Source organism: Labrus mixtus, chromosome 13 (assembly GCF_963584025.1).
Source record: "Labrus mixtus chromosome 13, fLabMix1.1, whole genome shotgun sequence".
NCBI lineage: Eukaryota > Metazoa > Chordata > Actinopteri > Labriformes > Labridae > Labrus > Labrus mixtus.
In genome coordinates this window covers 1,568,130-1,595,303 of record NC_083624.1, presented here as the reverse complement: position 1 = coordinate 1,595,303, position 27,174 = coordinate 1,568,130, and the positions used below count along the sequence as shown (strand labels likewise).

The following is a 27,174-nucleotide window of genomic DNA, read 5'->3' as shown; positions in this document are numbered from 1 at the left end:
ATCCATTTCCATAAACATTCAGCAGGTTTTTAAATGCTAAAACCACTGGCCGTGCTCTTAAGTGTAAACACTTGGGCATTTTTATTGATGATAATGTGTATTTAAATGCCAACAATAATGCTAAAACTGCAGGAACAAGCTGCCTCTCCAATTACTTTAACCACAGAGCACACATTTTATAGCGCAGCATGGTTATTATTTGATAAAAGGAAACCTTTTTCAAAGTTTTTTTTTTACTTTCTGCATGAAGTGCTGGATGAAAGCACTGCAACAAACTTTCTATATCTCACTTTAGGGTGGATGCCGATAGCCTAGCGGTTATGACAGGCGCTACTTGTACGGAGTCTGAAGTCCTCGTCACAGCGACCGCGGGTTCAACTGCGGGTTCAAGTCTGACCCCGGCCCCTGGTACTCTTGTCTTGCCTTAAATCATTCATGATATACAGTTCTTTATTCATAACTCATGAAATGCTACATAAATTAACTCCTTATATTTCCACCCTGAATATGACAATTCATGTACCCTTACAATAAAGAGTAATAGATGGATCACATTTAAAAAAGGCCTTATGGGTGCACACTGGCCGTCAGATGTCAAAGCCACACCTAATGATCCACCTTAACTTCACTTTTAGAGACAGCATCCCCATACATCTATCCTTTGCAAGTCTTAGGGTCATCATTAATGTTGCCGAAGGCCGTAGCTTCTCAAGGAAACCATCACCATGCACATACCTTTTGTCAGTGTCCCACCAGCAGACTGTGCTTTTTTAGTTTTTCTGTCTCTGTACAAACTGAAAAAAGTTGTCGGACTGGGTTGAAAGGTGCGGCGTCTCTGCGTGCGGTACCAACGAAATGACAGTTTTATTTATGTGCTTGCTCTCCGGATCAAAGCAAATCCATCAGAGCCTTTGTTGTCAGCTGTACCCGCTGGGCGGAGATGCAGCACGTCCAGGAAGGAAACATAAATACACTTTCCTCGCCCACAGCGTCCACCTGCTTTACAAAATGTAACTTTACGTGGCACAGGAACTTTCTTCATGTTAACGCTCACAGTCAGTGTGTCTTTTTATACTGCTTTGATGTTGCTTTTCTTATCTGTAAAGGCCAATTGTGCTATTTAAATTCCCTAAAGGGCAGCATGGTTTATTCATTTCTGCTTTCATAATTCTTCCAGTTAAACTTTAAACACAATAAGCGACATGTTTAAAGGAACAGTAAGTCAGCGCCGTGCCAGGCAGCCGCACTGGAATCCAATACAAATCTTCTGAGTGTAATTAAATGAACGCTTATGCGCATTCTCAAAGCCTTCAAAGTGTTCTGTACAGCAGGCTGCAATCTCAGGACTCAGCGGTCACACACAAAGAAGGAGACGGCAGCAGACAGCAGATGTGTCCGTCTCCGCTGATCACCGAACACTCCAGTGAATCCACTTCAGACGCTGCGAGACGGGCAGCACAGGTAGGAGGCATTCCATTAAAGAGCAGCAGTGTGTCTCCCCTGTTGATTACAGAGCATTGATCGGGGAAGAAGAAGTGACTGATTTGGAATCCCGCTGGTGGATGAGCGGCTGGGCGTGTGTGATGGAGAGAGGGCGAGGGAGAGCGAGACAAAGCGAGAGAAAGGGAAAGAGTGAAAGCTGTGGTTCACACCAAAATCCATCTTATTGGATTTTAGCAGCGAGCATTCATCACTCTCTGCCTCTGTGCTACTTGGGGATTGGCTGCAAAACTTTAATAAAAGCTCGCCAGCCCACCCTGCACAAACACACTGTGGAGAGAGAGAGAGAGAGAGAGAGAGAGAGACTTTGTGATTCCAAAAATGAGGAATTTCAGTGAAGGCATTTACTTTGTTGTTATGTAACAAGCTGGCAAACAGCTTCCTTCAAAAGCCTCCAATTACAAGCACAAACTGAATAATAAAAAAGACGAAATAAAAGACACTTCATGACACCGTGTAGGCCATCACCATGCTGCAAGCGAGCGCATTGATGTCTCTGAGGGAGTTCAGTGTGCGGGTGTGCTCCGGTCTCTGAGCTGTCCAGAGGAAAAAAAATCAATTTCCGATGATGCATCAGCTGGAGTGAAGCCGCTCTCTGCTTTCTTAACAAGTCTCCTCAGACTCTCGCCTCTGCCATCACACAACACATGCAACAGGTCAGCGGCGTCGGCGGAAGCGCCTCAGGGAAAGACCAAACACTGTTACCTCAGCGCTAATTGGTCTGATCTGTGATATAATAAGCATCGCTGAGATTTACAGGGAAGTCACATTCACCCACGGATTCAATACAAAGCTGGCCCAGACTCCCGAGAAACCAATACAGATGAATTCATTTCAGCGAGGATATTTCCAGTTTATAAATACTAATTTAAAATACAGGCTAAACAGATTCTAAATCTGTCATTAGCAGCAGAAACAAGAAACTTTTTTCACCTTCTCACAAGAGGATCTGATGAATCAGCCGCTCATTTGTACTTTTTCTCACTGAAATACACAAAAAAATACTATTTCAGAACAGAATGCTTAAAACAGAAATAACAACATCAGTACATCCTCTCCAGAACTGTATTTGGATTGGGCCTGAAATACAGTTCAACTAAAGTAAAAACAAGTTGACCTTTAAGCCTTATTCTCACAATCACAAAAGTCCTGAAATCTTCAGCCTGTGTGAACACAAGCAGCCAAATTTCACCACAATTTTTTTCAAGCCTGCCCCCTTTTAAGATTTCTGCAAGACGTCTGTCTGAAGGCAGCAGGTAGTATTCAGGAAAATTCACCACATTGATGTCCTGCAACCAGCTTGAGACCAGTTTGATCATCGTGCATGTAATAAGAACGCTTCGTTATGTTTCCTGCGGTCCTAGAATTGTTTTCTCTGCTCTTTCATTAAAGTTTAAATACATCCAACAACACAAAGCATTGACATAAAGGAAACTGATGCCAGTCGGCATTGTCCTTTTTATTTTTTACGTCATGCCTCCGGAGTCCCCCTTACATGTCTGAAAGGGAAAAACTTCCCCACCCCGCTGTGAGGAATATGTGTGGTCAAGCATCTGAGGAAGATTTCAGGGGCAGCTTGCATGAGGTTTTCGAGAAAGTTTCAGGAGTGCATGTGTGAAAACAGCTTTACAGGTACAAGTCCTAGTATTTATTACATTTTTAACTTCATTTCTAAAGTTCTAAAGCAGATAAAAAAAAAACATCCTCTGTCTCTACATTTTTTATTATTCTTGCCACATAATAAATCCTCCTCAGTTCGTGTTTTTCTCATGCCAGGCCCTAATAGGCTTCTGGGATACCGTGACTCAAAAAAGGGAACTAGAGACTACTTCAGAAATTGTATTGTGTCTTCTATTACTCAAGATTGCTTGCTCCTATAAGGTGTGCATAATATATGAGCAGTCTGTTCTCGGGCAAGCATAGAGTGTGTTGTCTGACCCATCTCACATCCTCCACTTCAAGTATGAGCTTTCACCATCTGGCAGATGATACAGCGTCCCCCAAAGAATTCTAAATTCTGTTTAGACAGGATGGGGTGTGCAATGCATCATGGGTTTTTTTCCCTCTTACTTTTGTGTTTTTTTGCAGATCTTGTGCAACATGGGTAATGTGCAATATATGTTGTTGTGTTTTTTGGTTTGCACAGGTACAGTATGTTCTTTTCAATGTGGATTGTGTTTGTATCTATTGTTTTTATGTAATGGTTGTACTGTGGAGGCAGCAGAATGTTTGGAGCACTTTGAGTCCAAGACAAATTTCCCCAAGAGAACAATAAAGTGTATCATATCGTATCAATATCCTCTCAGCTGTGAGCTTATTTATTGGAGAGGAGCTTTTTCTCCGTCAGTGTGTCTTCACTTCCTCTGTGCTTCTGTTCTTCTGTCGGATCGCTCACTCAAGGACACATTGACATCTTTACAGACACATGGACACTGTCTGTCAGGTTGGCGCTTTCTGCTCAATTTAACACACACACACACACACACACTTATTCATCCTGGTCACATGGCGAGATAATTCATCTCATGTGAGCTAATGACAACCAGAGAGCTGAAAATAAAACTGTGAACTCAACGCACTCACATCATCTAATGAGCTGAAATGTACTGCTGTTCGCTCTGTGTTTCCGGTGAACAGACACTTTGTGTGTATAGAGTCAACACTTGCAGTTTGTATTTCTTCTTCACCCAGGGACACGTTTGTCCTCTCTAAATACCTATTCTTTAAAGAAGAAGACAAACTTTATTAATCCCTAAGGGGGGGGGGGGGGGGGGGGGGGGTTCAGCTGTATCACTGTTATTGAAGATGCCACACACACACACACAGGCCAAAATACACACACACATGCACAAATAGAATCCTATGGACATGCACGAGATGTCAGAGGGAGGTGGCTGCACACAAGGGAGCGCCTGAGCAGTTAACTTAAGGGCACCTCAGCAGTGCTACGGACAGGAACAGGCACCTCTCAAGCAACCAGTCTCAAATTCCATTCTATCGGTACCGGGACATAAACCAGTAACCCTCCAGTTCCCAATCCAATTCCCAACAAACTGAGCTACAGTGCTGCCGTCCCAAGGAGCTTAAGAGAAAAATGTGACACTTGTGGGTTTTGAAAGTGGCTGTGAGTAACTTGTAGGGTAACTTGATTCTGCATTTGTTCTCCTACACGGATGTGAATGCTGGACCCCGACGTACATCCTTCAGAAGTCTCCAGATGGATGTTACACCAGAATGCTACGTTCTTAACATCAAGCAGTGAGTAGCTGTATGGGAGGTTGCCGAGGGCGAGTGAGAAAACAGCGTCCAGGTGGTTAAGGCTGGCAGGTCATCGCAAGAGATATCAGGAGGAAGTAAGCAGGTGCTGTGGGAGCCAATAGGTGGGCATCAATATGAAGGATGTCCCACAATAACTTTTGTGGATGTTCTAAAAGAGAGATACAGGTGCACAAAGCACTGGCGAGCCAGCCAGGTGCATTGTGGATCGGAAAAGCTGGAGGGCTCATCTAAGGGCAAACAAAAGATGAAGGATGGGGAACTAACATGACTGAATAACTTCTCACATATCCAGCCGCGTGCTTAGATATTTGACTGACATAATGAATAAATGGTGTAATACAGAAGCTGTGCTTTTTGATTAACATGTTGCAAATGTTAATGACATCAAATGGACCGTGGCGAGACAGATCGTATTGCAGCATTGATCCCGGAAGTCTTGATGATTAGATACTTTTGCCTTGGAAGACAGCCAATTTTTCAACTTAACTAAGTGAGAAGCAATTTGCATTTACTTTTCTCCTTTGGGTGTCTTAATCCTGTGATATGCCTGTCCTAAACAGATGCATCATAGCTGGGCGATATCTTCTAATCTTCTTTTTTCTTACAACACATTGATTTGCAATTTTAATGGATTTAATGCAGGCAAAGCTTCACCACGATGTTTTGTGGCAGGTGGTTTCGCCTACAGATTATTATGCAACTTAATGTTCACTATATTTCTGTAACTCAGTGTGTGCCTGTGTTTGAGATGCTGGACTGGATGTGTCTTGCAGCCACTGCTTTACGCTGCCACAATCTCAATTCTGGCTTTTCAGCAGACAACACTTTTTTTAAAGGTCAGACACTGCTATCAATTATGAAAGTTTTTCTTTAGCTAGAAATCCTTCTGAATATTTTAGAAACGATGATTTTGGCATTTTTGCAATCTGCAACATCGAGTGTATACAGGCAAAATGTGCGCTTAAAGAAAAGTAGGCAACTTTTGTGGACCCTAATGAAGGTTGACACCCTGCTATGAGCTGGGAGGGAAGTTCTGCTTAGCATACAGAGCACAACAACTACATCTGATCAGCTTGGTGGGGAAGCATTCTCAGACAAACGCAGGACATCACACAATTTGTAGACATGTAGCCGAACATCGAAACGTTGTCTCTCTCACACACAAACACTCACGGTATGAGATAAAGTGGTCAGACGTTTAACCACAAAGCCATTTCCCTTTCAAGAGCTGTCAGAGCTCTGCTGTTCTCACAAAGACTGAACGCAGAGGAGGAAGAGAAAGTGTTGGGCGGAGGGATTTCACAGGACAGGAGAACTATAAGCTGTCAGAGTACAATGCTTTTCAACCACCAGAGGTTCAACTTTGATGTAAAAAGCTTCCAGGGCAAACGTTTGGATTTGAAACTGTATAGATGAGTTTAAAAGCTGTGAATGAGCCATCAATCCCTGTGAGAGAGTCACAAAGTGGTTGCCTCAGCTTGTGTGTATATATGGGACAGCAGGGCAAGCCCTCTCTTTCTTATACCATAATGTTGAGAAAGAATCTTTAAAAAAAAAAAAACTTACAACGTATTGTTTTAAAGTTTGTTGGAACATATAGCAACCGAATGTAACAGTTCCAAGAAAATCACGATATCTCTAAAGGAACTTGTTTCTTACAGTCCATGCACAGTAGCATCCTTTCCAGTCACTTAGTGTAAATGAGTGACAGGTGTCATGGCCCGCCCTCTTGATCGGCTGATCATTTGGGCTTAATTCATTCAGCTCACAGGCCACCGTCTTTTGACCAATGACCCAACAGTAGCGTCACTGACTGAAGAGATGCTGATGAACTAAGTAGACATCTCTCGACTTAAGATCTATTTTACTTAAAAAATGTAAGAACCCTAAAATATATTGTTTATTTAGCTAAAATTACATGATCGAGATGCTAGTTCTGTTAGCCCGTCAAAGGCAATTTCCATTAAGCTTTAGCATTAAGCTAACTAACTTAAAGGTACATCCTGGTCCATCGGTAAGAAATACCCCCTCAAACCCGAAGAATACCGCACTAGTCACCACTGATAATTACATTTATTTAAACAAAGATTAATAAATGTGTGTCATAACTTTTCTTTTGAAACAGTAAAGCAGTCGAACGCAGAGCTGGACGTAGAGGCCGCAGTGCATCATTCGCTCCACGTCTCAATATGAAACTAAATATCTCCCACATGGACCCGGCGTTTGGTTCACACATCAGAGAGAGTTTAAGAACGCTGATTACGGTCCAGCGAGCAGAGGGAGCATCCTGTCACAAACAAAAGACAGACGATCAACCCTGACGTCGTTTCTGTGCAGGACATGCATCTGTAATTAAATCCATTGTGATGTAATTAGAAAGAAAAAAACACATTTTGTATCCTGTTTTAATTGCTGTGTGGTCTCACAACACAATTTCTCGTTACGGCCTTCTTGATGCGTGACCCAGGCATTATGCCAGGAAATTTGGTGATGGAAAAGAAAACAAGTCTGATCACTGCTGGCATTGTTTACCGCCCGGATACGCAGCACGCCTCCAACGCTATGTTTATCATTCCAAAAGGGAGCCGCCGCCGCTGCCGCCGTCCGCTCACCAAAGGGGCTGTATCATCTCGTAATTGTGATATAATCAGCAGCAGCAGACACAGAACCTCAGCTTCATCTTTTTCTCTTGATGAGTTACAACAAGCAAATCATTCTTTAATTTTTGTTCATTTTCTCATTAGTTCTGCAAATGAGCAGTTTGATCAAGCTGAGCTGCCAATTGGGAGGCTGCAGTGTGAAGGTCTTCATCAGAAGCGTGTGTGTGTGTGTGTGTGTGTGTGTGTGTGTGTGTGTGTGTGGATGGTTTTATAATGTTCCACAATCTAAACACGCGAGAGAAATGTCTGTGAAGCGACATGAACAGCTGGAACTATCAGTCACCTGTACAAAAAGACAGATTGTTAAAAATCTAATCACCTGTGTGACCATTAATCTATGCAGCATTGAAGTTTCATGTAGTCACAACTTTCATTTACGGCTCCCTTTGTGTGTTATTTTGTGTCTTTTAATTAGACACTCACATTTCCTAGATCGTGCAACTAATAAGACCTTCTACTTCAAGTCGTCACAATGGGACAAAGAATCCCAAAGATAGAAAATACAAAGAAATCTCCACGGCAACAAACCTCAGAGTAATTAGTTCTGTAAATAAACCTGATTGTACCATGAACAAGAGGTCGTCGTGTACAAGAACAAGGATTACACGTAATTCGGTATTGATGGATGGATGGAGAGCTAGACGAGAGGCTGAGAGGGATCCAGGTGCTCTGAAGGACTCCCGAGTGTTTACCAAGTGATTCAAAGACACAAAATGAGAAAAAAGAAACAGGTTGGTGAGGTGAGTAAAAGAAGTGTTTATGTTTATGTTTTTTTTAAAATGTGAGTGAATGAACTGATGAAGAAGCTAGAAAACTAGAGGAACACGATGTTGCCTCTATGGCTTACATCTGTCTAGAGGTTTGGTTGAGATATTGAGTCAGCACTTGTTGGCTTTCTGGGTCTTTTCTGGATATTTTTCAGGTTTTTGCATTCACACCAAATCTGGTGATAATCTATCATCTTTATCGGGACTTGAACCGGCGACCCTCCGGTTCCCAACCCAAGTCCCTATACAACAGGTTAACAGGACAAGTCAGGGAAAAAGTGATACACACTTTTTCAGTGCGATCATACTAACTAGACTAACTAGAAGTTTCAGATGTTCAAAGCAGCTGGTTGGAATAAAAGAGAGAAATTCTTTTATATAACAAGTCAGTGCAGACACAACATAATTTGAAAGCTGGCAATTTATGTTAAAGTAAATGTTTGTTCAAGAAGGCAAACAAGCGTATTTCCCAAAATGTCAGAGTGCTAATTAAAACTTCTGCATCGTGACACATTTCCAGACGTAAATTATTGATTTGGAGGTTATTTCCGAACATACAGTTATCCTCAAACCCAGCATGTGGTTCCACATCACAGGCTTGCCAAAAGATTGATGAATAATCCGACACACTAATCTGATCCGAACTCCTGCTTAATAAGGTGCTTTGATTAAAAATGGATCGAGCCGTTTCCTAGGTGTCCCCTTGAAGAAGTGCAATTGAATCGGCTTAACAAAGGAACCCCCAAAAGACCTTAACAGGGTCTCATAATAAAAACAGACTCATAAATAAATATATGAAGACTCGCTGTTGAGTCTCACTTCATCTATGAAATAAAAAGACGGCAGGAAAAGAAAACTGTTTCATGTCAACGGGGACAAAGAAAACACACTTCGTTCTCCAACTTCTGCATCTGTCAACTCGCACAATGAGTTTCTGTTTCTGAGACCGGACTCTACAAAGCAGTCATAATGATCAAAAACACACAACTGACATCCAAAAGCAGGCTCCACATCTGGCCTGTCGTTGAACCGGATGCTTAAAACTGAGACTTGCATCCATCATTTTTCTATTATTGTCTTTCAGTGCTCATGGGCGTCAATATAATCCTTTCATCTCAGTTTGTTTTTTTTGTTTTTTTTTACGCTCAGGCGTTTCAAATCCAAGTGTCTTACCAACACCTTTGTAATGGAAATGGATAATGAGCTTTCCCAGAGGGGTTAATCAAACACATTGTTCTCCAAGAATGAAAAGACGTGAAAGGGAACTGATTGATTGTATGGAGAATCGCTGTCCCTTTATCGCAGGCGATGCCTTGTTTCCTCCTTGATACAAGGAGAGATTTATTTTGACAGCTTCTTCATTGACTTTGTATTTTATCCAAATGAAACGCCTTTGTTGTGGGCTCAAAAAGGGAGACAGAGAGAGAAAAAAAAGAGAGAGAGAGATAAAGAGAGATATAAAAGAGCAACAATACAAAGATGCGAGTTAACGACACACAATAAACGAGTGAAAGTTGAGTGGAGCTGTGAGTAAGAGCTGGCTGAGGGCCTGGTGGGCTCCATGTGACCCCACAGAGGAGGGAAAGAGCACAGTCCAGGTCTATAATTAGAAAACACACAGAGCCACTAATCCTTACTGAATGATTAAGCAGCAAACAGCAAGTTTACAGCCAGGAAAGGAAACCCAGATCAGAGCGGCTGTGGAGAGTCAATGTGCTTCTCCCAGAGGCTTGAAGAATCGGACAGAGGAGACGGAGAGGTTCTGCTTTGTGGTCGGATTCAGGTGAGAGTGGAGTGGCTAAAATAAATCAACGGTTCTTAATCGGATTCTGGAGATGTGGACACATTAAAGCTGGATTTCTTCTTCTGTGTCTGGTCGTTACAAGCTCCACAAGTGACGCTTAAACTATAACAGAGAAACATGAGGAGCAACAGTGAGTAATCAGCCTGGACTCTAATGGTAGATTCTCCACTTGAACTAAGTTTATCGCTTTTATAATTCACTGATCACATGCGATCTTAGTGTACAGAGAACTCTGTGAGCCAGCACAGGAAGCAGTTTGCCTGTTATGTTGGGAGTCAAGAGATACGATTTGGCGCCAAATAATGGAGTTTGCATCCCATCAGAGAGCAATTAAATCAGATCAAGTCGGTTTTATTTATATAGGCTAGAAATAAAAAAATATCAACGTCTGCGTCATAAGACGTCATCAATTCCATTCTGTTAAAACTCTCCTACAAAAATCATGTTGAAGAGGAAATCAATATCAGCCAGCATACAAAACAAAATATCCAGTTTACTGAAAGCATGAGCTGAGCTCCGCTTCTTGACCAATGGCGCTTGTGCATGTAAGTGAGGGGCGTGGCTTTTGAGGTAGCACAGAGGGGAGGGGTTCAGACAGAGCAGTGAGGGAATGCTACTTTCAAAATCTTGCTAGTTTTCGGAAATTAGCAACCCTGCCTTTAGATGTTGAAGACAGGGTATTATGCTTTTATTTGCCAAAAACTCTCTTTGAAACAAGTTCATCCAAAGTCAACTTTCTAAGTGGGAAAAAAACTCAGATCATTGTTATTATCTGTCTTTTTGTCCAGGCCTATGACATTCCCAGACCTGCGTCGCTCTGCAGTAACCAAAAGCAATCAAGTGGTTTTGATAGGGAGAAATAAATATCCACATTATCCAAAACACTGCCGCTTAGTCCTGGGATTTGCAGAAGACAATCACCTTCCTCTCAATTTTAAAATTGGGAACTCGTTAGATAACAGCTAGTTTGTTCAGCAGTAGCTAAGGTAGGAGGTATAAGGTCAGTATCATCAATTGGGTTTACAAAGAGTAAGGGGAAGAAGTGGCTGAAACATCAAAATTGCAAATAGTGGTCTTTACGATCATTCAACACTTCAATAAAACGTTTAAATTGCACACTCAATTCTGAGAAAACTACATAGATCCAGAAAAGATAAATTACTCCAGAACAGATTTACATGTTTTCATAGCTGCCTCCTGTTCTAACAGGCAGCTGAAGCAGCAGCCAGCTCTGGAGCAGCAGCAGCGGACAGCTAATCATTAGCCAGTTAGCCTCCATTATGGCCTGGGATCCAGCCTGGTGATAAAGAACCAAAGGACTCGGGGCTCACGGTTTAATGATCCAAAGATCAGCGCAGGATTTACGGGCTCGGAGGTTTCCACCACGGCCCCCTGGACAAAAGCCTCCTCCCTGCCTTCATCTACTTCAGCCGAGGGATTGAGTTCATAAAACCAGAAACAACGTTGGAAAAGTAATGAAATTTCTCAGCTTGTGGAGAGAAAAAATAAAATAAAGGAGACATCAATCGCCGGGGCAAAGCTTCCACTTGATGAGATGATAAATAAAAGCGAGGTGCCAAGAACAAACATTTCACACACCAGGAGTTTTACAGTGCCGTCAGCAGCCCTCGTATTTAGTTTGCTTTGAAGAGCTTGACATCGTTGTGCACTCGGAATTTATAGGCGTTCGGTGGAAACTCAATCCAACCGTTTTCCCGGGCCAGGAGGATCAACTCCGATCGCATTTTATTGAGTGTGAGCCACCTGCTGATGTTTGAAAACGAAGACTAAACTTCCACTAAAGCTTGTAGAGGATGCAATCCATAACTGACTGACATTTATATGTTGCAAGTTCTGTGCAACAGCGGAAATCCTTCACAAAGACACACTGTCAGACTGTCTGCCTCTCGCTCTCAGATCAGCTCTTTACAGTTTTCAGACTTCTTCCTCTACATGTGGAGGGATACAAGACACCGGGGTTCATTCGAGCATCTCAAAAGAGCCCAGTTAACAGTTAACCCGATGACCCTGCTCAAACAATACAGCCACAGTTACTTCTCCCCTGGACTGTGCTCCTGCAAAACACTAGAACAACAGTGCTCTCAATATGTTTTACAGCAGCCAATTAACTGAGAAGCTTAACCAGAAAGCGAAATCTGGGGGAACTTGAGGTTTGTAGCTGATGTTTGAAATATAACTGTCAGGTGCCTTTTTATTGCATGTACAATAAGCCTCGAGTAAGGCCATGTCTTGCAACCAGATGCAGAGCAAGTGGGTTGCAAGGGAAAATCTGATTGTCAACCCCAGTGGCCACCCCAAGATCCTAAACTCGGATTGGCTATTTGTGGCCTTTTGTTGAAGTAAACTATTTGCTGCTTGTAGCAAGTTCTTCAATTATTCAAAGGGTAATTACTTTAGTTTGATAGTTTTAAAGTTAGGTGTTAAAGTAGATCTGGTTAGTGGAGATGGAAAGGGTAATAAATGCTATTAATGTGGGTGTCAATCTTCAAACTTCAAGCCACCCCTGCCGAAGTCTTTGTTGAGTTTGGTCACCCCATGATCCAGAACGTCTGGCTCTGCCACTGCTGGCTACACAACTATAATCCATTTTAGAGCAAAGCAACTGTGTTTACCAAATACATTTCTGAGAAGATGCAACCACAGAGAGTCTTTGCTTTACTTTTAATTTTAGAGACTGTAGCTGTTGATTCTATTTTTTTTTTTTATTAAGTTCTATGCAGACTAATTTTTATCACTAAATCACAGCTAAAAATGAAGAATACAGATGGCATCGGAAAGAACTGAATACCTATCATCTGCAACTGGCTCCATATCTCTTCTTGCTGGTTTGCTGCTCACACGCTCCAATCATTTAAACGTTCCACACATTCCCTTGAGAGACTGTCCATTGGCAACGATAAGACAAAGATCTTAAGGCAGCTGTTGATTACTCTGGGGGGGGGAGAGACTTGAAATTCCAATAGATAAAGAAATAAAAAGTCCTAATTTGTAGCAAGCTGATGGTTTGTGCTAAGATGCTAATAAGCAATTAGTCCACTGAAAGCCTGAACCTAATCCTGCTTTAACAATGGTTACATACATGCGGACTGGACCGACCTGGCATGGAAACCACGTTCTTGAGTCTCCTCATCAGATCTTGAGCCATTCTGGATTTCCACCAGTAGATCAAATTCTATTTGAGCCCAATTGATGACATCATCAGTTGGCATGTGCTTCAAAACTATGATAAATCTTCTCCTGAGCAATTTTTACTCATCTCAGGAGACCCTCTCCATCACCATCACCTCCGTCACCACCCCCCCTGTGTGGAGTGAATGGCTCCTCTGTGAGCCAGGCCAAGGATCTGCCAGCGGCCCCCTCTCTTTGTGAGCTGAATGGGCACGGCTCAGCCACGTTTTAAGGCGCCCTAATGTACCATGGCTGCACCACAAAGGCAGCGTGGTAATTTGCCAAGGATAATGACGCTCCTTTAATTCGGCCCTAGGGGCCACAAACAGAGAGCTTTAGAGAGAATCCCCGATCCAGGGATGAGTCCTCTGTCCCCAACTTTTTAAAAAGTTTTCTCTCTCTCTCTCTCTCTCTCTCTCTAGGTCTAACTCTTCTCGCTCTTATTGGCCTGAAAGGAGCTTGTTTTCTTCCGGCTTATTGTCATCCTGAACTAAATATCAGCAAACAACAGCGGGGCTGCAGGAGACAACATGCCAACCACGACTGGAGCGGCTGATCTCCTCTCAGAGGAGCAGAGAGAACCAAGACAAACAGCGAGGAGCTTCCAGAGAGGGAGCACCGCTGCTCTGCTCCAATGACACATATTAGGGAGAGACATTTAGGCCACAAATTGAATCGAGCAGAGTAAGTGAGATGGAGGCGAGCCCTAAGCGCGGGGAGTAGAACAACAGAGCGTAAGCAAATGCCAGCTCTGGCCTTCAGGGATATTAAATACAGAGAGAGAGAGGAGGGGGAGAGTGGAGCAGAAGCGCCGACCACTTGTTTTTCAAGATGAATTGGCATGTGTCCTTCTTCACAGTCTCATTTTTGGTAGTAAAGGTTTGTTTGAGGAGACAAAGGTTCAGTGTAAGGTTTAAAATGCTTTCATTTACGGAGCGAAAAAAATACCATTATCAGGGGATGAACCCTAAATAAACTTATCTAAACAGAAAGATCTGAGAACTGATGGTAGACGGTTACCAATTCAGTCTGGCAAATTAATCAAAAGGTACATTTTACAGGATGACAACATTTCACAATGTACACATTCAGAATAGTCTGAAAAGCATCCTTCGTTAAATCTCCAGCAATTTATGATTGGCAAATTTGACTCTCATCTGATCAGCCTTCAGCAGAAAAGCAGAAAAACACAAGTTTTAAGCAACGACAGAACGCAACATGTCTTGAGGCAATATGTTGGTTTAGTATTCTCATAAATGTGTTTGTTCACATAATCTCTAATTACGCCTGAAGGAAGAGAACAGAATGGGTATGATCTATTAATATACATAAATCATGGCGTTCTGATGCAAACAAAGCGGCACTCAATTACTAGAAACACCAGACAGAAGTAATGGATTGTTTCCCCCAAAGGTACTCACTTAACGTACACTTTTGGATAGTTAAGTCCAGGCGAGGACGGCTGGTTTGAACGGGGTAGAAGGGCTATGACCTTTCTTTCCTATACCATAAAGATGAGAAAAGTATTCTTTAAATAACTTACAAGATGTTGTTTTAAATTGTTATACTATAAAACCAAACAGCTGATCGGTGAGATTCAGGCAGACCAACACTTAAATGACATGGTGTGCCGAAATAGTGCTAACACAAAGTTTCTTGCAAGTGGAAAATAAAAGGGCTAAGATTGTTTTCAACGTCGCTTACGTTTACCAAGATGCTGTTTTTTGTAGCATAAAATTAGCTAAATTACATGGAGCAAAAAGCCCCGACTACATAGCCATAAAGCCTTACTATTGAAGAGTACCTTAGAAGACCCCACTTCAAAAATACAGAACTTTCCCTTTATTGGCAATTTCCATGACGTGTTTTTGTTCTTTCCTTCTCTATATTGCTCTGCTACTGTGTCATCAGGCATCACAGGAGTCAAGATGGACGGAGCAACCAGACTGGTTCATTATGCAACAACATGGGACGCAGACATATACAACCACAGCTGTTCAGAGTGCATTAAGGCTGGTCAGATTTCTGTTCCCACTCTAGCGACAAAGTAGAGGTCCATATTAGTAGATGGAAAGTTTATGCACATTATTGTCAAGTGATGTATCCCTCTTGTTACTGTTCACTTGTTCTACAGTGTAGATGGATAATTATGTTTTTTTTTTCTAATCACATACAGTGAAAATTGTAATTTTTCACTTTCTTTAACCACATCCTGAAGATATATTTCATTAAGCATATCCAGTTCATAATAAACGCAGGTGTGCCTGCTAGTGGTACCAGGTTGTTGACTACTAAATTTAGCAGTTTTTAATTGCAAGGTGTGCAACAATGCCTCACTGGTGACAGCGTTACAGTAAAATCAAATTATTAGCAGTCATACAAATGCAATGAAAGCGACTCCGGTCTGCTCTGGTGCAGGTGATGTCAAGAGGTGGTTGTGTACTCGTGTCACAGCTGATCTGAACAATTATTTCACTGTTCAGTATCAATTAGGCTCAAGGATGTCTGCACCAGAGAGAGAGAGAGAGAGAGAGAGAGAGGTAAAACTCTGCCATTAACAACCACAAAAAGCAACTCCATCCCTCCCTCCACCTCTCTTATCCTCCCTCTCTTCCGCCTCCACTGCTCTACTCTCGCAGTCGCAGCAGCTTTTCAAATCACTTCAATCAGTCAGAATAAAGGGCTTTCACCAAAAGAGCTGCCTTACCTTTACTACAAAGGCCAGAGAGAATTTGAAGCGAGGGAAGACAGACATTTAGCGATATGGAGAATTACAGAGAAAAAGAGAGAAAGTAATCCCTCAGTCTCTGGATTTCTACAGGACCAGACAAAAAGTTTGAAATTTGTAAGCAAAATTTTTGCACACAAGACAAAAAAAAAAAAACTAGCTTAGGAACAAATACAAAGCAAGAAATTCAGGCCAAGGAGGCAGAAACTAATCGAAGAAATGCACAAAAGTGGGGAGAAAAGTTTTGAATGAAGAAGATGAAAGTGTACTCACCAGCTAAGCATCACGGGGGCGTTGAGAGGGGGCTGAGGGGGGCCGTCTGTCCTTTTCAAACTGATTCTGGAAGTAGGGAAAGGGGAGAAGGAGAGAAAGGGGGAGGGGGAGGGGTGAGTCTTTCACTATTGCTGCTCATAAGCAGAGCGCAGAGCCACAAAGAAGTGCTGGCGCTCTCGTAAACAAACCGCCAACTTTTCAATGGAGCGGAGAAGGCGGAGCAGGAACGGCTTTTAAACCCAGATTTCATGGGGTTTGGAGGGGGGCGGGGGGGGAGAAAGAGGAACCTGTGAGGTGCCTTTACATCGAGTTAAGGCCCTAACCGGACAATAACAAACCAGGCAGTTCAACACAGTTCAAACACATTAAAGCCATAAAGACTACAGAACGCATGAAGCCTCAAAGTGCATGGAAAACGACAGCTGGATTATGTTTAGCTGTAAATTACCAACATGGATGTAAATGAGGTGAACAGACGCCTAATTGTGTTGAATCAAACACTAATATGCAGAGAGCTGTTTGGGTTCCAAGCTTTTTGATCTCAACGCTACATAGCAAATTGGAACAAATAGCCCTGGTCGGTTTCTACGGCAACATGAAAGAGCCGCTCGGACTCGTCATCCCTCTTGGGGTGTCAGAGGCCGTGATGTGGCTGCTGTTCCCTTCACTTCACACGGAACAGGAAGAATTAATAAAAGAGGGATTCATTATTGTCATCTTATCGCTCCAGTGAGAGTGTCTGCGTTTAATTTAGTGCTTATAGTTTTTTAAAACAAACTTTTATTTACCATTGAGATATTTAGAAAATAAATACTTTAAACTTAACCCTGTCAGCTCAGGTAAACATGACACCTATCTCCTAATATTTGGTGGCCTCAAGAAGAGGGTAAAAAAGCTCCACTTCTGGTTACTTTAATAGTTTTGAACCCTTGAAGGTGACTTCTTTACTTCTATTGTTTAAGACGTAGTCTCTGTGACATCACCAATTGGTTTCTAAAGAGGCGTCATGAAGCCCAACAATGGCCATGCCACAACAACTGACAGTCTAACCAGCCACGCCCTTAAATATGTAAATGAAAATGTGTTTTAACATTAGTCCTAATGGGGATTTTTTGTCTTGTCTGCTCCTTGTTCGTCCCTCATGTAAAGTGTCTTTACCTTGAGGGGGTCCAAGCTATTATTATTACAAATTATGAAGTCACCTTGACAGATATTATAAATTAGGCAATTTTGCCTTGACAACTGTGTGAACTTTTGTGAATTTATTCAATTTATTTGATTTTTTAATATAATTTTTGCTCTTAAATGTTCTGGTTTTATGTAAATACTTCTTCTAGTGAGATCAATATGGGGAAAACTTTACCTAAAGAATAAATCCTTGATCCATACCGGGATAATTTGAATTCAATCTGAAAGTATTTTCACAAAGTGAGAGATCCATTGCTTTATTGTGTTATAATAAACTATACATTACTGGTATATTGCTTTGCTTGTATGATTGTCAAGTCTTGTGTTTCCACTGTATATATCCATTGTTAAGTTGGAGTTTTTATGTATTTAAAATGCCCCATGCAAAAACCCATAAACAAACAACTGATAAATGGTCATTAAATCTTGATGTCCAAGATATCAAACAGGACCACATTGTCCAGTATCTAATTTACAATTACACGTTTTGTCCTAAAACCAAATTCACAAATTTGAGCTGCTAAAATGGCATTTGTTTTCATTACAGGAAATAAATATATGATAAAAATGTATATAAATTTGTTTGAATCCAAAGTTCTTCTTCCAGATTCTCCAGCTTAATGTTCAACATCCACAGAACCAGGTATCCATACTCAGTAAATGGGATTTTCCATGGAGCTAAGCTGAGAATTTAGGGCTGAGCAGCAGGAAGCGTCCGCTCTAACAACAAAAAAAAACCTCCCCATAATCTCCGAAGTCAGTGTGAGATCAGGCTTTATTCACCGCAACAAGTGAGAGGGAAGAATTCTCATAAACTGCTTAGTCTGTGACCTATAGTCTTACTCCCTTTCAGACATACACATGCTCGCAAACACACACACACACACACACACACACACATTAAAATGTCCTGCCGTGCAGCCTCCACACCAGACAGTCAGACAAACAAAGTCTGGAAGGACTCAACCCTGCTCAAGTTCAGTAAAACTTTATTGTCCAGATCACTGACATGCTGATGACGTGATGTAGATCACACGGCAGGGAGGTGATTTAAGTACTCAAAACACAACATAGAAAGCGCCTTGGACCTGCTCTTCATAAGAAGGAGGACATTTCTGTGCAATTGACGTAACAAATTCCAGGCCAATTATTTTGAAATAGCAGAAAAGTGACCTGAAACTTCCTGTGTAGACAAACCGAGACATCAGTAGAGAAAGGTGAAGAAAGATTTCTTTTTTCAAGTTTGTGATTGTTTTGATTGCAAACACAGTCAATTGGGTCACAGTTGCATGCTAGCACAAGTAGCACACCTCTTAACTGCAGTTCCGTGAGTAGCCACTCGAGGCTGGGCTTGAAAGTGAGTCAACCCCTGTTACAAAAACGCTCTCAGGCTATTTCTCCCCAAAACATGGTGTCTTCTGGCAGAGAAAACCCAAACAGCAACCGACAAACTCATCAATACAGTAATTCACAAACCTTGTGATGTCATGGTTGCGACATAAACTTTTTTTTTTTACACAATCTATAGCCAATCTGAGCCTCAGACTCCCCGCTCAAAGCATGTATTAACGCCTCTGTGACATCTCTACTTCAGTATGAATGTCACAGAGCTGTAATTAAGGACCGAGTGATCCCACCTCTGCACTGTCATTGGAGGTGTTAAGAGAGGGGATCTGACGGAGCCAGCGGGGTCGAACTGCGCTGTGCATATGGAGCTCTAAGTTTCTCTACACATCATGCTTCTGCAACGCTGTAGCATGGTGTGACTTCACAGACTGGGACACCAATATTAAAACGCTGCGGAATCAATATGAAAGTACAAAGACGTGATGATGGAGGAGCGTTGTTACAACGTCGTTGGGGAAATCACACTCTGAAAATGTCTTGTGGCTTCTAGTCCTATTTCAATAGTTTTGTTGTATGTCATATGGAAAAACTGTTTAAAATACCCTGCTATCTTTTGTTAGAGAGGAAGTGTCAAATTAAAACGACTTCCCAACAGATTGACATCGCCTAGAGCTGTGTCACTAGTTGAGCTAATAGCTATTTCTAGCAGCAGAGCATTTTGACACAGCAGGAATAGCACAGATTTAATGTAATAGCATTATTAACAAGGATATTTTGGGCTCTCACAGTTTAGTTCCTCAGAAAGTCTTCAGTTATTCATCTTCTGATATTCTGTATTAATTACTTAATTCCTCTTGAGATGGTGAGTTCACACATTCACACGAACATAGACTGATTGCATATTTATAGCCGTAATTAGAAAAGCTTGTTTTTTTTTCCTGTTTTGCCACTTTTCTGATCTTGAATCAGGCCTTGAAAGTCATCTGGCTGTTAGGCAGGCAGGCAGTGTGTGTGTGTGTTTCTTTGTGTGTGTGTGTGTTCTCATTGTGTGTGCTGAACTTGAGATGCTCTATAACCAGCAGCCCTTTAGATAACAGCAGGAGACCGACGGAGCAGTCAGGAGGTTCAGTTCACGCCCTTGTGCTCCAATCTGAAACTTTCTTCAGCTCTTTTTAAACTTCTGCAGCTCGCCGGAGTGCATCCTCCTTTAGTTTTTTTTCTGTCCATAAGAAGTGGTTATCAACGGTCGCCATCTGATCCAGCAGGGAAAATCAAATTCTCCTAATTAAGCGCCGGTTACTGCTAACTGAATCAGACAGTTTAATGAAGACTTAGCGGGAAGTAGGTGAAGAGGCGACTTACAAAACAGCACGAGCACATAACTAAATAACTCCTGGAGTGTATCTGTCTCGCTCACACACACAGAAATACACACACACACACATTCACACTGTATACTTGTGTAGAGTAATGTTGCTTCTGCAGGGAGAAAAGAAAATATGTCTAATTAGGCACGAATTACTGCCTGCAGCTCTTCAGTTTACATCAGACTGTAGCAGGATGCTGCTGCTAAACAAAGTTCTTTTTCCTACTGCCACACTGCATCCGAGTTTCTACTGAACAAGGACACACTCCATGATGTAAACTCACACAGTGGCAATCCAAAAAAAAATCCCTTAATGCTTCTATAGTCCTTCAAACTCTCTGATGTTCTCACCAATAGACTCTTGTTTGTTTTTTTTCACACAGTTTTCTGGACTTGTGCAAACTTGAGCTGAGGTTTATCTTCATCAGGCTCTGATGTAGAGCCATTTTTTTGGTAACACGCTCGCGGTAGGAGGTTTGAGCCGCAGCTGTGTGAAAATAGCTAAATGGCAGAGAAACCTTCCTTTTGTCGCAGCACTTTTCTGAATTTACAAGGATCCCAAAAAGCATTCCAAAAAAACGATGCAGCAACTGGACTGAGGCAAGTAAGACAATCTGCGTCCGCCGCTACCGCACTGTAAATAGTGTGTTTTTGACTAGCTAACGTAGGGTAAGCAACATCAATGTTAGCACTACTAAAGTAGTCAGCTGATAAAATAATCAATTTACTGGTATCAACTTTATTGGCTCTATTAATGAAACAGAAATGATGAACACATGAAATGATATAGGAGCTTGAAGAGAGAGCGACACCGCTAACGTTGTCAGTGTGTCTCTTAACATCGCCTGCTATAAATAAGACTTTTAATAATTTCCCTTTATGAATAAAAAAAACACAAACGATCTGAGAGTTATGCATGTCAATATACTTAAAATCTATCAAGTTGAATATTGCAGATTGAATTAAATACATTTTATACAAATGAGGACTGAAAGATAAATATTGCAAAATTCCCTCATGCACTGAGTTAACACAGACTGAGAGCACACAGGGCTGCGCTCTGCTCTGTTGTGCTGTTTCTCTTTCCCCTCACATTCAGCCCAGTAAACAACGTGTCGGGCCAGATAAACCATGTAATGATACTGTTTTTGAATTACCTCCAGTTCACTGACCGACACAAATACCAGTAGAATGGTTCAGCCAACAGGGTGGATCACACTGGCCCCTCAAATATAAAGGTCACATTTTTACTTTCTGCGTAATCTAAAACCTACGATGCATAAAAAGCAGATAAAAGACATTATTAAGTCCTCCTGATCAGAATGCAGAAAAGAGCAACCGCATTCGGTCGACAGATCTGAAAAAAACAATGACCTCCACTTAAACTATTAAAAGCCTGAGCATGCATGAGGGGGGGAAACAAACTCCCTCAACACTTAGACTGGATCTTTACAAGTCGCAGCCTCGGGATGAATTCAGATTAAACCAAACACAACAACAAACAGAAGCATCACATCCAAGAGCAGCCTCAGTGAGAACAAATGAGACGTAGACAAAAGACTGAAACAAGGCTGTTCAGAAGCTAGGCTGTGTTTATACTGTACTGTGATATTGTAATAGTAGAGATGACTTTCTACCCGTGAGGCAATCAGAGAAAATCATTTAAAACAAAAACACTATGAGGACTAAAGACAGGACTAAGCCCCACCCACAACAAACACACCACCAACAAGGTAAGTTTTTATCCAAGAGAAGCTTTAAAAAAAAAAAAGAAAAAGCTCTATGCATGAGCGGAGCCTGCATAGCTTTTCCAACCAGATTGTTAGGGTGGTTATAAGGAATAAGGATACTGATGTTGCAACTTTTCTTTCTGGAAGAAATAGAGTGCAAAAAAATCATTTGACATGCTAAAATGTTGTGTTTTTAGCTTTTAAAGTTTGTTAGCACATCAGCCCTTGCCTACATTTTAAAGCTTTGCTTGTTTCCAATCCCGTTGGAGTGGTTCTCGATACATTAGGCTCTGTCTGCATACTTTACCAAGTGAGTGTTTTTTTTTAGAAATGTTTTAGTATTCCTATATTTGAAAACTATACAATGAAAACTGTTTGTGTAAAAAAAGACAAAAACTTGCACTAGAAAGATTGACACGTTTAAAAGGTACCAACTTGAACTTACCAAACGTGAAAAAAGAAACAAAGAATGTGGATTTGATCCACCTTCTCATGCATTAAATTAAACTATTGTTCTAAGATACACCTGAAACAGTTGGAACCAATCCTTTAGTGATCTGAGCTTTTTTCTGAGAAAAACATGTTTTCAAGCAGCAAGGTATAGTCAATACCTGAAATACTTCAACTGCCTTGTCCTGTGATGATTCAGATCTTTCCGGTTTCAAATCCAAGCGTTTCGAGCTCTCTGACCATTAGTCCTCTTGTCTTTGCGTAAAAATGTTGAACTACTTGAACCCAGGATGCCTCACATCTTTATAACCCTTATCTAATAGTGAGGTGAGGTCATGTCAATTTCATGCACACCGCACAGAATTACTCATAAAAGCATACAGCACACACTTCTTTCAGAACTCTGACTCAGATTAACAACAACAACAACACCAAGGAAAATGTGTTCATTTCTGAATTTTACCATGCTTATGAAACACAACAAATCTAATCAATTGGACCGAGAAAACAAAGATGGAGAGCGACTGAGACAGTGACACTTTAACTCGTCACATGGGAGAGGACATACACATAAATGCTGCTTTCCTAAAAGGTCAATGCTTACAGATGAGGCGCTCTAACCCCCGTAAACCGAAACCATGGCATCACATTGATGGGCAAAGTCATCAATTACCCTTGTTACTCTGCTCTGCGTCTCTGCAGCCCCGGCAGGGTTTCCAGCTCTGGTTCATATGTCCTTGGCTTTCCATCATAGCACTTGACACCTGTTTATACACGGCGTGACTTCTGACCCCACCCTCCCTACTCTCAGAGACAACCCCACCAGGTTAGTGGAGAGGTCACTTGTGTTATTGCTAGAGTCTTGACAAATGGCTGAAAGGTTAAAGCTACGATATAAACAGTGTGAGCTTAAAGACCACAGAGGGACTTTAAAAAAATCACTTATGCTAATTTGGACTCCTTGTGTCCACACCATCCATACATTCAATCATCCATGTGTACAATGCCATTAAATCTGCGTTCATGTACTTTCTCGTTGAAACCAATTCCAGTCCATGTTTCTATCTGATTGCTCAAAGCTCAAGTGGACTTCAAGGTAATAAAGTGGAGCCCTTATTTTAAAAGCCCAGGGCTCCTTATACATCAAGGTTAGCTTTATTGCTACAAACTACTCGGCTGACCAACTGGCTTAGAGAAATGATGGAGCGGTAACTACACTATTTATATGCAGCGATCCTCAGAAACATGACATCCTTTCATACAGACTCTACTCTCCCAGGTCTGGGTGAAATACTGGATGGTAATGATGTACCATTCTTACAGTGGCATTGTTTGTTTTACAAAAGATGGATAAAAGTTATGTCAGCTATAGAATATGGCATTTCTTACTTGGAAAGGATTTTTAATCACTAATAACTTCCCCAAAGATCACACAGATTTGGATGGTAGACACATAACAAAGGCAGGCCATCAAGACATATATGTATATATATATATATATAAAGATGTAAAGACAGAACTATAAAGGAGAAAACAGACCCTCAGCATGTCCAATCAAACTATTCTGTTTGCTTGTGGGGTACTAGCTGTGCAAATCATTTGTGTGTATGCCTGTACACAATGAATGCATTTATGTCCTTTGACCAGGTCTTTGCTATTGGATCAAGTCTTTCCAACCATCTTCATGTAGTCCTAGGGCTGTTTATTTGTCTGCTGCTGGAGAAAATGTGGCTCTATCACACTTTGTTAGTGTGTGTGTGCGCGAATGAAGACGTGTGTCCATGAGTGGCTTAGGTGTGCTTCTCTTTCCTATACTATTTTCTGTGTCCTTTAGTGCTTGTTTGTAAGAAGGGATACTCACATGTGACTGTAATTGAACCCGGTTGTGCTAAGTACAGTTTGTTGTGTTGCCGCAGAGTGAAGTGCACAGCGGGGGGATTGAACTGTCTGCAGGCAGCCGGCAGCACCCACCTCGGATACAGACCAGAATTATACTTACTGAGCTGAATATTGATCCGCACGTTTTGTTGTGCGGCTGCCAAATGACCCTGCCACTCTTGCCAAGCTTGCGGAAAGAGTCCATTTTACGGCACTTGACACAAACATGCAAAACATGTGACACACTGTGGCGTGTTCAAGTGATGGACGCTTTTGTGAGGCTGCTGAAGAGTGACGCCCAATAAATGTATCGTATTTTGTTCAAACACTAAAATCATTTGGATGATTTCTCAGCGTGCTGGATTAATCGGTGTCACTTATTCAGCCTATTTATGCTTTAACCCTAATTAGCTAAAAGGAAACTATGAAGCGACTCTTGTGTGTGGTTTGAATTAGTGAGTATACCCACATTCTCCTTTACATTCAAAGTGCACACTCTTTAGAACTCATTTACATAATGCTACAGTCTTGCTGAGTCGTGAACTGTAGGAGACTAAAAAAAGAAACTAGAACATCAACAAAACAAGAGCTTTCAAAAATGTTTTTAAGAGTCTAGTCCTCACAAAAGCTAAATCCTTCCTTTGGATTTCTTTCCTACAACACACCGTCACACAGCTTCAGGATGGTTTAGTTTATATAGCCAATGCATAAAGTATCACCATTTGTTAAGCTCGCAGGAAAACCTCTTATCAAGTCGTTTTCACATTGTAATGTATAAAACATGCAGGGTATTTAAAATGTAATGTGTCTGGCAGGACTTCACAGTTTATTGTGGATCAATCTTTAAGTTTTAGTTCTTGAATATTAAGTTTTGTTCAGAAAATAATGTCGAGCTGCGGCTGAGTCAGACTTTTGGCAGTCAGTTCAATAGAAAGATTCAAGTATTTGCTTGCTTTTTTCACTCTGGTGCCCTCGAAAAATAGGAATGTTTCTCATATAATACTTGTAAGAAGCTTGTTTTCAATAAGCACAACAACAAATACAGATATTAAAATGTTTCCAGCCAACTACGTCTTTGACTTAACCAGAAGAAGGATTTTACTTGGCTAGTGAGCTAAGTTAGCGGCAGTTCAGCTGGCAGACTCCTAAGCCCTGCTGAAAAGGTCTGAGAAACACTCATTTGGAAAGAACATATCCAGTGGTGTGGTGTGGTGTGGTGTGGTTTGGTTTGGAGCAGATCGGAGTGGTATGGTGTGGTGTGGTGTGGTATGGAGTGGTGTGGAGTGGTGTGGTGTGGTATGGAGTGGTGTGGTATGGTGTGGTGTGGTGTGGTGTGGTTTGGTTTGGAGCAGATCGGAGTGGTATGGTGTGGTGTGGTGTGGTATGGAGTGGTGTGGAGTGGTGTGGTGTGGTATGGAGTGGTTTGGTATGGTGTGGTGTGGTTTGGTTTGGTTTGGAGCAGATCGGAGTGGTATGGTGTGGTGTGGTGTGGTGTGGTGTGGTGTGGAACGGTATGGAGTGGTATGGTGTGGTGTGGTGTGGTGTGGTGTGGTATGGTGTGGTGTGGAACGGTATGGAGTGGTATGGTGTGGTGTGGTGTGGTGTGGTATGGTGTGGTGTGGAACGGTATGGAGTGGTGTGGTATGGTGTGGAGTGGTGTGGTATGGTGTGGTGTGGTATGGAGTGGTTTGGTATGGTATGGAGTGGTGTGGTATGGTGTGGTGTGGAACGGTATGGAGTGGTGTGGTATGGTGTGGTATGGTGTGGTGTGGTATGGAGTGGTTTGGTATGGTGTGGTGTGGTATGGAGTGGTGTGGAGTGGTGTGGTGTGGTATGGAGTGGTTTGGTATGGTGTGGTGTGGTTTGGTTTGGTTTGGAGCAGATCGGAGTGGTATGGTGTGGTGTGGTGTGGTGTGGTGTGGTGTGGTGTGGAACGGTATGGAGTGGTATGGTGTGGTGTGGTGTGGTATGGTGTGGTGTGGAACGGTATGGAGTGGTATGGTGTGGTGTGGTGTGGTGTGGTATGGTGTGGTGTGGAACGGTATGGAGTGGTGTGGTATGGTGTGGAGTGGTGTGGTGTGGTGTGGTATGGTGTGGTGTGGAACGGTATGGAGTGGTGTGGTATGGTGTGGTATGGTGTGGTGTGGTATGGAGTGGTTTGGTATGGTATGGAGTGGTGTGGAGTGGTATGGTGTGGTGTGGAACGGTATGTAGTGGTGTGGTGTGGTATGGAGTGGTGTGGTGTGGTGTGGAACGGTATGTAGTGGTGTGGTGTGGTATGGAGTGGTGTGGTGTGGTGTGGAACGGTATGTAGTGGTGTGGTGTGGTATGGAGTGGTTTGGTATGGTGTGGTATGGTATAAGCTAAACCTGAGATTTAGGTCACAAAGATTTTTTCCACTTAGCATTCAACCAAATTGTTGAGAACTTACGCTAAGACACTTTTACTTCTTTTTATTCCTTTTCCAGTGGCAATAAGCATTTCTATTTCACATCCTCTTGTTCTAATCTATTTGTCTTTCAGGTTGCAGCTACTGGCAGTTTGAGTAAATTAATGGGGCTGTTGCTGAAATAGGGTCTCTGGTTCAGCCTACACAGCCAACATACGATAGAGATCTCAATTGAACCTTTAAGTTCTAATTAGTTAAATGTTCAAAGCAATCCTTTTAATAAAACTCTGGATAGAGAGTCAATAAAATGTAGCCCCAGCTAATCTAAACAGAAACTTGTAAGGACTTCAAAGAAATGGGAGTCAACCTTGGACTCGAGATTTGATTTCATGCTGCTGAACTCAAACTCCAAGATCACAGTCGTCAAATCATTGAACCAGGTAAGTGTAAGTATTTGTGAAAGGGCCACAGCTTTCAGCCTCTGCTCTCCATCTCTAATCCTGAAACTTGAATCTTCCGACTGAAGCTTTGAGAGATCATCCCCAACAGCGCTCACTCAAACCCTCCGTCCCTCATTATCCCAAATACTTGATCTCCGTTTCCCTCTCACTTTTCTTCTTACCGTA

General features: G+C 41.9%; 2 protein-coding genes across 8 annotated transcripts in view; one reads left to right on the top strand and one right to left on the bottom strand.

The window, feature by feature from the left end:
* Positions 1-27,174, bottom strand: part of sema5ba (sema domain, seven thrombospondin repeats (type 1 and type 1-like), transmembrane domain (TM) and short cytoplasmic domain, (semaphorin) 5Ba) — a 184,093-nt gene that overhangs the window by 131,294 nt on the left and 25,625 nt on the right. For all 7 annotated transcript variants that reach the window (XM_061053111.1, XM_061053109.1, XM_061053107.1 and 4 more), the window contains exon 2: positions 16,201-16,266. The gene's annotated coding sequence lies outside the window, so the exon portion shown is untranslated. The remainder of the gene's footprint in view (positions 1-16,200; positions 16,267-27,174) is intronic.
* On the top strand, positions 25,473-26,708 carry LOC132987530 (uncharacterized). Its single transcript, XM_061054646.1, has 4 exons — positions 25,473-26,030; positions 26,154-26,365; positions 26,424-26,485; positions 26,683-26,708. Exons 1-4 carry the CDS (start codon positions 25,473-25,475, stop codon positions 26,706-26,708), a joined length of 858 nt encoding a protein of 285 aa, XP_060910629.1.